We start from the raw sequence: 15,115 nt of genomic DNA, 5'->3' as shown, positions 1-15,115 counted from the left end.
TTGTGGCATGTCAGTTGTCTTTGAGGAGAAGGCAATGGCACCCCACTCCAGTACTCCCGCCTGGAAAATCCCATGGACGGAGGAGCCTGATGGGCTTCAGTCCATGGGGTCGCGAAGAGCTGGACATGACTGGGTGACTTCACTTTCATTTTTCACTTTCATGCATTGGAGAAGGAAATGGCAACCCGCTCCAGTGTTCTTGCCTGGAGAATCCCAGGGACGGGGGAGCCTAGTGGGCTGCCGTTTATGGGGTCGCACAGAGTTGGACACGACTGAAGCGACTTAGCAGCAGCAGCAGTTGTCTTTGAGTTTTCTGCTGCTCATGCCTATGTAGATTTATTAGAATTTTATTAGATTAAGTATCATTCAGGGTTCTTAGGCAAAATGACTGATGTCCATATGATTTAACTGAAGTATTAGTTTCTTTCTTCCAGATCTTGCTTGGGTGTGTCTACTAGATGCAGAGACATAGCTGCAAGGGATTGTGAAAAATGTGACTGTAAGCTTTCCATCCTTTCTATAATAGGGGGAAATGCCAGAAAGTGATTTGACTGACTGAAGAGCCAATATCATCTACAACTTTTAAATAAAGACTATAAATATGATTCCCAAGAATCCCATTGAAAAGTATTGAAAAGACAGTCATCCAATTTTAGTAATGGCATTTAAAGCAACCATGATAAATATCATTTTGCAATATGATTTATGTGAGACATATGTGAGACATATGTGAGACATATGTGAGACATATGTGAGACATAGTATAGAAATTGTGAAATATTTTAAATGATGGCTAAACTATAGGATAAGATCAGAAACTTGAATAGATTCTCCACACTCTTTTATGAGGTCTTCTTAAGTGCAGTGGAAATTTTTTGATAAATAAATCAGTGAATATTCATGGGTGTACTCAGGACCACAAATGAATAAATTTGGAGCTAGCATGGTTGCCTTTCATGATTGAAAGTTTACAAAATGATTGAGAATAATTAGGGAGATTAGACTATGAAGAATGAAAACAAATTATAATTTATTATTGAATAAGAAATAAAAATTCAAAATAGTTTGAGACAAATTGTATTGCAAAATATGTTTTGTCATCTGCAAAGGTGTTTATTATTATCAAGGTTTAGAAAATAGATTCCCTATAACTTTAGTGTTGGTTTTCTTTCTTGGGTGATAAATTTTTAAAAGTAAAAATCTATGCTTTTATAATTGTAACACTGGCCCCTGTGGCTCCTTAGTCTTCTGCTTTCTCAGGTCTAGCTTTTATCTCCTAAGATACTAGATTGCAGCCACAGAATCAGAATCAAGGGTGACAGGTTAGGGTAGTGATAATGGATAGAATTAGGACTCGAGCATCTTTGTTTTTAAATGTTCCTCAGGTGGTTCTCAACTATTCATCCAAGGTTGCAAACTGCTTACAAAGACACATATAAAAGTCTAATACTCTCTTTACTGAATTCAGGGGACATGTTCATATTCTAAACATGTCACAGTTCAGCATATACAAATCAATTTCCACAAATGTTTATTTCCCTCTGTTAAGGCCACAAGGGAATGTATAATACACGTTGGAAAGATAACTATAAAACGTTCTCTTTTTCTTTTTTAGTGCTTATGAAAGTGAATCACAGGTATCTAGAAAATTAAACTGTCCATAAATACATGTTCCCTGATTGCTCCCTTTATGTGAACATTGATTCTAGAAATACTTTAAATGTATTAGCAGACTCTCTTTCTCTTGTATCCATGTACTGTGAAATATCTTGCATTTATTTTACAGTCTTTAATTCTTTTGTCTTTCAATATGGGCATAGTAGATTTTAAATATGATTATAAAATCTGGAAATTTGAACACTTTCATTTTTCTTTAGGAGTATCATTTTTAATAAATAGTATTTGCAGTATTTGATCTTTTATTGATGTGTTAGGAAACAGAAGAAAATCACATTTTGTTACTGTTTAGGTGGGTGTTATTTTTAGTTATAGTTAATAGAAGTATTTGCATTTTGGCCAAGTAATAATAGTGAATTCAAATAATAATACCTACAGGACCTTTTTTGCATGGTAATGTACATACTATATAATCTTTTTATGATTTGAATATTTGCATTTAGGTTGAATTCTTTTATTGAGTGGCACAGTTAAGTGTATGTTAAATATCAACATTAATTTTTAATCCTCTTCAATGTAAAGTTTTTTTTTACTCTTCATTCTGTTCATCTTTAACATCTTTCAAATATGCCAGTAAGCCATAAATTTCCCCAAGTGACTCAGTATGCTCCTGATTGGAAAAAAAAAAAAAAATTTTTTTGGTATGTATCCTATGCTTATAGTCGCTCAGTCATGTCTGACTCTGCGACTCTGTGATCTGTAGCCCACCAGGCTCCTTTGTCCATGGGGATTCTCCAGGCCAGAATATTGGAGTAGGTTGCCATGCCCTTCTCCAGGGGATCTTCCCAACTCAGGGATTGAACCCAGGTCTCCTGCATTTCAGGTGGATTCTTTACCAGCTGAGCTACCAGGGTAGTCTTTGAGTAAAATAAATATTATATGTGTAAGATATGCAATCTTATACATATAATATTTATTTTATGAAGTATATATTTATACATTTGAAAACAGTGAACCATAAGTCACTGCAGTTCAGCCCATTATTGTCTGAGCCCTCATGCAGAAGTCAGGTGGGCATCCTGTGTGCTTTATTGAGTTTCCCTGCTTCTCCAGAGAGCTTGTCACACTTGGAGATCAAAGTTCATTTGCTGTTCTGTGCCTTCGCTATCTACATAAGATGGGGCTATCTATGTTTAATAATTTAAATACACTTCAGTTGGGGACTGCATTGTGGAGACTCATATTATTTTTCACTACTTTTTCCCATTGTTGCTATCAGTTGATAAGAAATTATCCAAATGCATATTTCGAGTTTCATATCTCACATGTGCTCATTATCTGTTTCTCATATTGTTGTCTGTTTAATCACTTGCTCATTAGATGGGTGTACTGTGTATTTTGTAATTCATACATACCTGTTTTAGCTTTTCCTCTGATAGAACCTGCACTTTGCAAAATATGTGACTTTTGTGGAAGGAAAGAGTGAGAGTGTTTTACCCCATATTATTAAACCTTAATTTACAGAGAATATTTAAATGTTACTCTGAATTCTTTTCATTATTAACTGTTTTCTTTATTTAGCAGTCATTAGTTACATTCTTAGAGATAGTCTCAATGTATATTTAAGTATATGTGTTTTCTCAAAAGATCTTATGACTTTTAGAATTACATATTCTATATTTAGTTTCTGGAGTTTTTCTAAATTTCTGTTAAGGTGGTAAATGAATTCTCTCCCAACCCCTACACTTTATATTTTACTTCATTACAGTAGCACTTAGAGTGATTGTTTAAGAATCATGTTCTTTTTTTTTAAATGATTCAACTTATCACCATATAGATTTTTATAATTATACTTAATGAAGTATTTTAAAGTGAGTTTTGACTCATCCTATGATAATACCTCTCCCATCTAGCACTTCTAAAACTACTTCTTAATATTTTTTGTTGGTGTTATACCAGATTATACCTGTGTTTACTTAATAGAATTCTAGCCTTCACTGCCCGTGGGTGAGTCTCTTTAAAGCACACCTTTTTCAGTACTGAAAACTCACTGATTTTTTTTCCCCTTTTCATGGCTTTTTTTTTTTCTTTTATTACTGTATTGATCGCCCAACATCTTAGAAGTTTAAATCCTATATTTTTATATCATGGGTAATTCATTTGTTTTCTAGTCTAAGTCACCTAATCAATCTTTACCAGATTACAACATTGCAGCTTTGTTCCTATTCTTTTCTCTTAAGAGTAGTTATACTCACTTGCTCAGGGATGTTTTCAATGCCAGCTTCCTAAATCTTGCATAATCCCTTTGGATTTTGTCTTTTTGTAGTGATGTCACTTTATAAGGTTTTTGTTCATGTAATGGACCTGAAATGAAGCAAACACTTTATCAGTTCTACTTAGTTGTTTGTTTCTTTAAAGATTTGCCTCAGGCAAAAGACAGTAACACAAAAATATATTATTGTTGTAATAATTTTTAACTAGGCTAGAAGGCTGGGGAACTGGGATGGAAACCTATGGGAGTAATACTCCTTTTTATGGATACAGGAGCATATGTCTCTCTAAATCATTCTAAATAAGGACCTGTTTTTAGGAGAAACCGTTACTGATCTTCATTTATTTCTTTTGGGCAATATTCCGCAGTTTCTTTTCTCTCAGGTGTAAGTATTACAGAAGTGAATGTTTTTATCTCTGTAATCCTACAATTGCTGTTAAGTCAGGAGCAAAGTAGTTATAAGGTATAGTCAAAAATAGTCTCTATTCTGTGCATAGGTAACCTTTATGCAACAATTTGATACAATTTGATCTAATGCTCATTTTTGTCATATTATAAATTTATTTTTTCATAGCTAGTGTGTTTAACCTTTTCTTTTAAGGCATTTTTTTTTTTTAGTGCCTTCATTTTCATTAGAGAAATCCTTTAACTGTTCCTACTCAAGCTATTGTTACATGACTTAACCTTGAAAATTTTCTTATTTCTTATTAAAAATGGGAAAAAAAAACCAAAACCCTGACTTGTGATGGTGTGTTTTAAAGTAAATTTTATTCAAAGCTTAGGGAACTGAAATGCAAAAGTAGGAAGTCAAGAAACACCTGGAGTAACAGGCACATTTGACCTTGGAGTACAGAATGAAGAAAAGCAAAGGCTAATAGAGTTTTGCCAAGAGAATGCACTGATCATAGCAAACACCCTCTTCCACAAAACAAGAGAAGACTCCATCATCAGATGGCCGACACCAAAATCAGATTGATTATATTCTTTGCAGCCAAAGATGGAGAAGCTGTATACAGTCAGCAAAAACAAGACCGGGAGCTGACTGTAGCTCAGATCATGAACTACTTATTGCCAAATTCAGACTGAAATTGAAGAAAGTGGGGAAAGCCACTAGGCCATTCAGGTATGACCTAAATAAAATCCCTTATGACTATACAGTGGAAATGAGAAATAGATTTAAGAGACTAGATTTTATAGAGTACCTGATGAACTATGGCCGGAGGTTCATGACATTGTACAGGAGACAGGAATCAAGACAATCCCCAAGAAAAAGAAATGCAAAAAAGCAAAATGGCTGCCTGGGGAGGCTTTACAAGTAGCTGTGAAAAGAAGGGAAGTGAAAAGCAAAGGAGAAAAGGAAAGATATTCCCATTTGACTGCAGAATTCCAAAGAATAGCAAGGAGAGATAAGAAAGCCTTCCTCAGAGATCAATGCAAAGAAATAGAGGGAAACAATAGAATGGGAAAGACTAGCGATCTCTTCAAGAAAATTAGAGATACCAAGGGAATATTTCATGAAAAGATGGGCTCAATAAAGGACAGAAATGCTAGGGACCTAACAGAAGCAGAAGATATTAAGAAGAGTTGGCAAGAATACACAGAAGAACTGTACAAAAAAGATCTTCGTGACCCAGAAAATCATGATGGTGTGATCACTGACCTAGACCCAGACATCCTGGAATGTGAAGTCAAGTGGGCCTTAGGAAGCATCACTACGAACAAAGCTGGTGGAGGTGATGGAATTCCAGTTGAGCTATTTCAAATCCTGAAAGATGATGCTGTGAAAGTGCTGCACTCAATATGCCAGCAAATTTGGAAAACTCAGCAATGGCCACAGAACTGGAAAAGGTCAGTTTTCATTCCAATCCCAAAGAAAGGCAATGCCAAAGAATGCTCAAACTACCGCACAATTGCACTCATCTCACACACTAGTAAAGTAATGCTCAAAATTCTCCAAGCCAGGCTTCAGCAATACATGAACCATCAACTTCCACATGTTGAAGCTAGATTTAGAAAAGGCAGAGGAACCAGAGATCAAATTGCCAAAATCTGTTGGATCATTGAAAAAGCAAGAGAGTTCCAGAAAAACATATATTTCTGCTTTATTTTCTATGCCTAAGCCCTTGACTGTATGGATCATAATAAACTGTGGAAAATTCTTCAAAAGATGGGAATCCCAGGCCACCTGACCTGCCTCTTGAGAAATCTATATGCAGGTCAGGAAGCAACAGTTAGAACTGGACATGGAACAACAGACTGGGTCCAAATGGGGAAAGGAGGACGTCAAGGCTGTATATTGTCACCCTGCTTATTAAACTTATATGCAGAGTACATCATGAAAAACGTTGGGCTGGATGAAGCACAAGCTGGAATCAAGACTGCCGGGAGAAATATCAATAACCTCAGATATGCAGATGATACCACCCTTATGGCAGAAAGTAAAGAACTAAAGAGCCTCTTGATGAAAGTGAAAGAGGAGAGTGAAAAAGTTGGCTTAAAGCTCAACATTCAGAAAACAAAGATCATAGCATCTGGTCCCATCACTTCATGGGAAATAGATGGGGAAACAGTGGAAACAGTGTCAGACTTTATTTTGCGGTGCTCCAAAATCACTGCAGATGGTGACTGCAGCTATGAAATTCAAAGACGCTTACTCCTTGGAAGTAAAATTATGACCAACCCAGATAGCATATTCAAAAGCAGAGACATTACTTTGCCAACAAAGGTCCGTCTAGTCAAGGCTATGGTTTTTCCAGTGGTCATGTATGGATGTGAGAGTTGGACTGTGAAGAAAGCTGAGCACCAAAGAATTGATGCTTTTGAACTGTGGTGTTGGAGAAGACTCTTGAGAGTCCCTTGGACTGCAAGGAGATCCAACCAGTCCATCCTAAATGAGATCAGTCCTGAGTGTTTATTGGAAGGACTGATGTTGAAGCTGAAACTCCAATACTTTGGCCACCTGATGCGAAGAGCTGACTCATTTGAAAAGACCCTGATGCTAGGAAAAATTGAGGTCATGAGGAGAAGGGGACCTCAGAGGATGTGATGGATGGATGGCATCACCAACTCAATGGACATTAGTTTGGGTGAATTCTGGAAGTTGGTGATGGATAGGGAGGCCTGGCATGCTGTAGCCCATGGATCGCAAAGAGCCAGACATGACTGTGTGACTGAACTGAAGTGTAAATAATGGGAGCCAGTGAAAATTCATCAGTAGATTACTGCTTTTGAAAGTCAACTGATTTCTGTCTTTTCTTTGTCAAGCTGCTAGCAAGAATATTGCCGTTTCTTTTATTTTGTATAATGTCCAGTATTGCTTAACATAAGAACTTAAGAGACTCAGTCTAATCATTTAATCTCTTTTCTACCTCCCTCAATCTCTGAGCATTGTAGATGTTAAGGACATCACAGGGTGTGACAGTTTTTTATGATAATTTTATATGCATATAGTTTGTTTAAATTTGTTTAATTGAAAATTATTGTTAGCTATGAAACAGAGATGGACATCTCTAAAGTATATGAACTGTAATATCCAGAAAAATTAAAAGGAAATGTTTAAAATGTCAAATTACAAAGTAATTTTATTGGTAACCATATCAGGCTCAATATCTAAATAATGATAATGTCAATTTTAGCTCATATATAATTCTAATCTATATATTTTTACCAATGTATTATATGTCATTTTATAAAAGTTTATCCACATAATACATTTATATTTGAGGACCTTATTATTATTAGAAAATTATAATTTTCTAAAAAAATAATAATAATTATTATTATGTTATTAAAAAGCTGCCTTGATACTTTTGTCAGTGTCTTAGCTTTCTTTTCTCATTAGTTGAAATATAAACTCAAGTCACGATAAAATAAGTAGCCTTTTAATATTAGATAGTGTTTCAGATATTCCTAATTAGAAATCGTAGAATGAAATATTATTATTATTGTCAATTGATTATTTATTTAAATAGTCTAATCTCAGTTAAAGGAAACAAATATATCAAGAATTGGGTAAAAAAAAAATAGCCCGTTAGCTTCTTCTTACATTAAATTTTATGTGTATCATGTAAAGAGTGACTTTTTTGTTCAACCTCTGGAAATAATTACATGGGAGTAGTCTAGCAGCCAAAGCTGCATATTACAAATTCATGTTTTTGGAAGGCTCTCATCAATTGTGAAGCTCAGCAATGATGACCTACAGTCCATGGGATCACAAAGAATCAGACATGACTTAGCAACTAAACAACAATAACAGTTCCTTTTTTAATGCTCTTTTTTATTTTTTTCCCACTCCGTTCTAAAAGTTACTTTAAATTATTATATGTTCTTCCTTTATATATTTATCTTTCTCTTTACATATATTTTTTTCATATTTTAAAAACATACAATATAACACTGATATTTAGCATTGCATGTTGGTATGATTGCACCTCTTGTTTTTTGAAATATGTATATGTTATCAATTATATATTTTTATATTATATGCTTATATATGTATATATTACATATAATATCAATTACTTTAGATATTATTTAATGAGGTTATTTAAAAGAATTCATTGCTTCATAAAGTAGAAGTTACTTTGCTTCTTTTAACTTTGACCTGTACTCTATTAAATAGTTATCTTTATAATATTTTTCTTTTCACCTGCTTTTTTTTTTTAAAGAAAAGATTTTCTTCATAGAATGTAGTTGTGATTTTGCTAATATAACCTGGGCAAATTGAATTGTATTTCTTGATATCTATGCCTTTTCTCTTGATTTGCTACATTCAGTCATGAAACTGAGAGTTACATGCAATACCAGTTTACAGAATATACTAACACTTCTAACCGGTTGAACACGTCCTCTGTTTTCATATAAAATTGTTAGCCACCTGACAAGCATCTTATCTCACTGATTTTCCAGTTCCAAGAAACAATATCCTTTGACAAGAAGCATTTCAAAAGATATTCCAGGATTGAATGAATATACACACAGACATAATTATTTTTACTTCTTCCCTATTTTACCAAACTATTTCTTATATTTTATATTCAAGTTTTAAATGTCAGTTTGTAAATAAAACTTGACTTCATATACTTCATTAAGTCAATTTGAGTTTTTCTCAGGTAGAAGTTTATTTTATTCACTCCTTAATTTCATAATGTTTTTTGATGTTAACCTCCCATGTCAATGAAATAATTTGACTCATTGAAAATGGAGTCTAATGTCATGTTTACTAAGTTACAAAATATTATAATTACATAAATTATCAATTTCCCCTACAACATTCATCATATTATTTTCTTTAGTATATTCTTTTAAAGTGATTTGATTTTTTTGGAGTGATATATGATGATATTAATATAATTTTTAAACCTTTGTTTTTAACACTTATACACACACATATGTGCAACTTGAGCACAAGTCCACAAATGTGTTCACAATTATGTAATTAACCTATTGGCAATCCTTATCAAAATACTTTTCTTCTGGTTATAGAAGCTCTACAAGGAAATAAATTGATAGCAATAAAGAAAGATACAACTGGAAAATAAAAGCTATTATTAATTTATCTATCCATAGGCAACCATCTCAGTATTTTTTCTGTTTCTTAAATAGTTTTTAGTCTCTGAGTTTGTAAGTATTCACATTAGGAAGATACTTGCTGGTGGCTCAGATAGTAAAAGCATCTGCCTACAATGCGGGAGACCTGGGTTCTGTCCCTGGGTTGAGAAGATCCCTTGGAGAAGGAAATGGCAACCCACTCCAGTACTCTTGTCTGGAAAATCCCAAGGGTGGAGGAGCCTGGTAGGACTCCTGGACTCCTGGTGGACCCCTGGTAGGACTGTAGGCTACAGTCCATGGGGTCGCAAAGGGTAGGACATGACTGAGGGACTTCACTTTTCACTTTTCATGCATTCTTTTGTATAAATTGAAAGAATTTTCTTGTAACCTTCAATATAATTTACTGTATAAATTTTAACAAGCATACACTATTCAAACATTCTCTTTTTGCTAATAAATATAATACTAATAGGTAACAATATAGTTCTTTTGGCACTTCTCTGATTATTTTCACAGGGCAAACTTCTATAATTAGAACTGCTGAGTCATTGAGAATTACTTTTTAAAAAATTTTAGAGTCATTTTGTCAAATTGCTGTTTAGATACTCATGCTGTTTTATACTCATATTATTAGTGAATGAGATTTTCAGTTTGCTAGTACTGAGTAACTGAGAAAGCGATGGCACCCCACTCCAGTACTCTTGCCTGGAAAATCCGATGGATGGAGGAGCCTGGTAGGCTGCAGTTTGATGCATTGGAGAAGGAAATGGCAGCCCACTCCAGTGTTCTTGCCTGGAGAATCCCAGGGACGGGCGAGCCTGGTGGGCTGCCGTCTATGGGGTCACACAGAATCGGACATGACTGAAGCAACTTAGCAGCAGCAGCAGCAGTACTGAGTAAAGGCTTCTGTCCATCAACTGTTAGACTTTATTGTTGAAAAATCAGTCAAGCTAGCTCTTTCTTTTCAATTTGCCATATAACATGTGCTATTTTGAAGTTGTAAATTAATGATATAAAGTCTTATTTCATCTAAAAAATCTTTTATCTGAATCTGAACTCAAGCAAGCACAAATTCAGGAAGTGTACTCATCTCTCCCCTTTCTCCCTCCGAAAAGATTTTGGGAGCAGAGTTTAGTCCAGAAAAGCCGTATTTTTCACCCATTGGATTGTCTCTCAAGTTTGAGTTATTTAGATTTACTATAAGACTCTTGAGCTTCCCTTGTGGCTCAGCTGGTAAAGAATCCGCCCGCAATGCGGGAGACCCTGGTTCAATTCCTGGGTTGGGAAGATCCCCTAGAGAAGAGAAATGCTACCCTCTCCAGTATTCTGGCTTGGAGAATTCAATGGACTGTATAGTCCATGTGGTTGCAAAGAGTTGAACAGGACTGAGCGACTTTCACTTTCATAATACACTTAGTTGGTTATTACAACAATTTAGAAATAACAAATCAAAGGTGAAGAGAGGTGGCTACTCTCAGCGAGTATATTTCCTAGGAAAACCTAAACTTTTGTAGCAGAAATCCCTTCAATTCAGGAGCCTGAAGAATTGAGAACTTTATTTCCCTTCTCTGTAATGATTACAGTAAAATGATCCAGATTTGGTGGGAAGCGTTGTTTTACATATCATTCAGAGATCCAGGCTCTACTTTTATTGCTAAAAAAAAAAAAGGAAAGAATTGGATAATTGAAAGTTTCCACGTCAACCATCAACATTATAAAAATTGATGAATAAGAATGTCTAATATAAAACACTAATAGAAATGAAGAAATAGGACTTTTGGTAACAAAAATATTAAAGTCATTCAAGAATGAGTAAATAATCCATTGTTAGGTATAGGATTTTATTTTGTTGTACCTTCAAGCTGATGAGTTAACCTGTTACTGTTTCATGGATTCTGGTAGAAAACACAGGACTCCTGAATCAGAGACTTGCACTAGTTCCCCTCGTTTGCAGTAGTTCCCCTTGTCTTCCAAGTCTTATAGGGATGATGCTGTGTGGTCTATATTGATGCTATGCACACAGTTTGCCTCATAGCTGAGAAGTATTTACCTTCTGTTATAGAAGCCTTAAAGAAGCCTGTCCATTGTGTTCATGGAAAACATTATCTCATTCCTCAGGGTTGCATGCCACAAACACAGTTCTGAGAAATGGCCTCTCTAATCAATAGGACCTTATATAGTTAGTATATCCAGCAAAATATGTAGGAGTGAGGAAGACCCATAGAAGGAATCTTCCTTCCAGCTTCTATTACTCAGTAGCCTCCAAAGACATTCATGTGTACTGTAAGATAAGTAATTTTCCGAAGAATGTGGAAATTATATTCAGCATAAGGAAATTCTATATGTTCTTTGCTTGAAGTTTTAAATATTCTGTCTGCCAGCAGATACCTTGAAAAATAATAATTGATTCATGATCAACCTTTGGGGGAATTGCAGAGTCATTTGCAAAAAAGAGAAAAGATAGGTGGATGGATCAGGCAGGGTGCTATTCATGGAAAACCAATTTTTGGTATTTCATTTCCCATAGCCTGTCCTGGATTGATGAGTGAGCAAAAGGCCTTTTCTCACGTATAACACTGTGTGTATTATACTAGAAAAGTACATGACTTAAGGAACACATTTTGAAAGATAAAATACTCCTTTACACTGTTGATCTTATTCATTTATGTTTTTGTGATAATTATTTGAATAATAGCAGTACTTAGCTGTGATAGGCTTTAATAAGTGGGAGGCATAACTAAAGAGATAAAATTGAACTCATGTAAGTTAGACATTTCTTTTTACCACTCACCTGTCCCCTCCATCTTAAATCATGATTTATTCTTTTTCTGTGTCTGAGGGAAGTGCCATGAAAGCCTGTTAAGCAAAAGGAAGTGAGTGTCAGAAGCTCTGCTCAGCTTTTAGTTCTACCACTTGGTAACTTTGGGACTCTGGCTGCTCATTTAATCTCACTTAATATTTGGGTTATAAAGATTCACTGGAATCAAGTGAGATATGACTGTGAAAGTCCTTTCTAAAGTATAAAGAATTCTACAAATATTTAATTACCAATATTTATGCATACTTGAGCTTTTCTCAATTAAAGGAGACTGAGGAATATGTTTTTGTTCAATGCTTAGAGTGTGCTGGTCACTCAGCATTTAGATCAGTTCCTGATCTGAACATTTTTTGTTACATGCTGCCTGCTTTTGGAAGGCTTAATTAATTTTTAAAAAAAGCTTTAAAAAACTATATTCTAGTCACTTGGAAACTCTGTTCATGTAGCTCACTTTGCTGTCTAACCATGCTGATATATTCAAAGTCCTATATTCAGTACTAAGTCTAAACTGGTGGATTCTGTAAAAATTGCCTTTGCATTTTTATTGTTATTTTTTGTATTGACAGCATTAGTGATACTATTGGCAAATATAGAAATAAATGGCTAAAAAGGAAAATGTTTGGTTTCATATGGTAAAGCATACTTGGAATAAGGTATACAAGAAGTAAAAAGTAAAAAATATTTGAAAGGTAGTGTTTGTCTACATAATGCAATTATTAATCAAAACCCATTTTTCTCATTTAGCCTCTTGAAAATGTTATCATTAATTGCTATGAAAAGAAAAAAGGAAGAGATAGTGATATAACTCATCACCTTTTTTTTTTAACATAGTAAGATTCGTTCCTTCTGTTGATTGATTTATTCACAGTAGCTTGCAATAATATTCATGTCTTTTTGCTATCTACTCTATGCTTACTTTAATTAACTACTATAATGGTTGGTTGGCAATGATGGAAATTGCCAGAGAATCATAAAATATTCAAGCTGGAAATGACTTTAAGGATCATATACCATGGCAGATGAGGAGAGCAAGGTTCATAGAATTTTAACATCCTTAAGGTCACACATCTGGATGGCAGTGTAGATTCTTAAGCTCATTCCTCTGTTCCTTCCTTGCCACAGTGTTCATAGGCTATCATGCATTAGCTTAGACTTTTGCAAGTATTTTAAGGCAATAACTTCTTGTTCTCTTTTTAGCTTGTTATCAGGAGTAAAAGTGGAGAAATCTTGTACCGTATTTCACCGTGGGCGAAGTATGTGACTCGTGAAGGCAGTAATGTGAACTATGATTGGATACACTGGGATCCAGAATACTCGTATAAAGTGAGAACAACACATCTTTAAATAAATGCTTGCCCAATATTCCTAGGAAAATTAATTTTTACTTTTATAACTTTTATAGTCATGTTCAACTTCTCTTTTCACCATCGATTTAATATTTTACATCATAGTGCACCTGTTTGCTATACATATATCAGAGCCCATCATCTGTAGCCAATAAAATGTAAAAGTGAGTTTGTATTTGAGCGTGTGTTTCTGAAATAGGGGTAGGGCAGAACAGTAAATCTCTGTGTACTACCTGATAAGGAATACTGATTTTTAAACATTTTAAATAAAATTTCAATTAATCAAAGACTCCAGTGGTGTAATATTTCTCACTGTCTGGGTCTGAAGCAGAATCAGGGTCCTTAGGAACAATGAAGACGTCTCGTGAATGTATGTTTTTTCATGAATGTATTAATTGAAGTAATTAAAAAAATAATAATTTATTTTAATTGGAGGCTAATTACTTTACAATATTGTATTGGTTTTTGCCATACATTGACATGAATCAGCCATGGGTATACATGTGTTCCCATCCTGAACACCCCCCCCACCTCCCTCCTCATCCCATCCTTCAGGGTCATTCCAGTGCACTGGCCTGAGCGCTCTGTCTCATCCATCAAACCTGGGCTGGCGATCTGTTTCACATTAATTGAAGTAATTTTTTAAGGCTGTCTTACTGACAAGAGTTATAAGTATCTTTGAGCTCAATTTTCTATCCTTTAAGTTATTGAAGCTTGTTGATAAACGCTTTGCATTTAATCATTATATATGCATTTCACAGTTCTTATGTTTTCTCTAAGGCTTAGGCTCAAAATATATCTTCACTCAGTGATAAGCCATAAGTCATTGCATGACTTCTCTTTTAAAATACGTCTATTACCATGATCCTAACAAGGATTTTTTTTTCCCAAAAGAAAATTTAATGGAGGTAGACAGTGCCTTTCATATGTGAAAGTAGTTTCAAAGTGTTTGAGTTAATTCCTCATTTCATTTAACATGCTTAATCGGTTAGTGTCATATCTGCATTTTTGGTCTAATTCTATATGTAATTTTAATATTCTGTAGTTTAAACATTCCAAACCAAAGAAGCCAAAAGGTCTACGAATTTATGAATCTCACGTGGGAATTTCTTCCTATGAAGGAAAAATAGCTTCTTATAAACATTTTACATGCAATGTACTACCAAGAATCAAAGACCTTGGTAAGTAATAACTGTGATTTTTATTCAGATAAAATTTTAATGAGTCTGTTCTCTTATTAGAAAAGCTAATTACAAGTGTCTTTTTTGTGTTAAGAGATTAAATATGTAATAGAAATGCATTTTATTTTAGGCTTCTCAAATTGCCTTGTAATAGTGATAGCATAGAAAAGAGAAATGGAATAAAGATAGAACATAAGAATTCAAGATATTATTCCAATTTCAATTTTAAGTAATGTGAATTGATGGCTTCCAAAATTGTAGATAAATACATAAGCATAATTACTTTTCTGCAGAAGAGAATTTTTATCAATTTAAGTGGTCATTGATTATA

At 34.3% G+C, this 15,115-nt stretch overlaps 1 protein-coding gene across 1 annotated transcript in view; it reads left to right on the top strand.

Moving 5' to 3' along the window:
- Positions 1 to 15,115, top strand: part of GBE1 (1,4-alpha-glucan branching enzyme 1) — a 318,830-nt gene that overhangs the window by 140,751 nt on the left and 162,964 nt on the right. The window contains exons 4-5 of the mRNA XM_055567831.1: positions 13,455 to 13,580; positions 14,649 to 14,784. Coding sequence (XP_055423806.1) covers positions 13,455 to 13,580; positions 14,649 to 14,784 — 262 coding nt within the window. The remainder of the gene's footprint in view (positions 1 to 13,454; positions 13,581 to 14,648; positions 14,785 to 15,115) is intronic.

This window comes from Bubalus kerabau, chromosome 2 (genome assembly GCF_029407905.1).
Source record: "Bubalus kerabau isolate K-KA32 ecotype Philippines breed swamp buffalo chromosome 2, PCC_UOA_SB_1v2, whole genome shotgun sequence".
NCBI classification, from domain to species: domain Eukaryota; kingdom Metazoa; phylum Chordata; class Mammalia; order Artiodactyla; family Bovidae; genus Bubalus; species Bubalus kerabau.
Note: the sequence above shows the minus strand (reverse complement) of the source record. Positions and strands in the feature narration are given on the sequence as shown.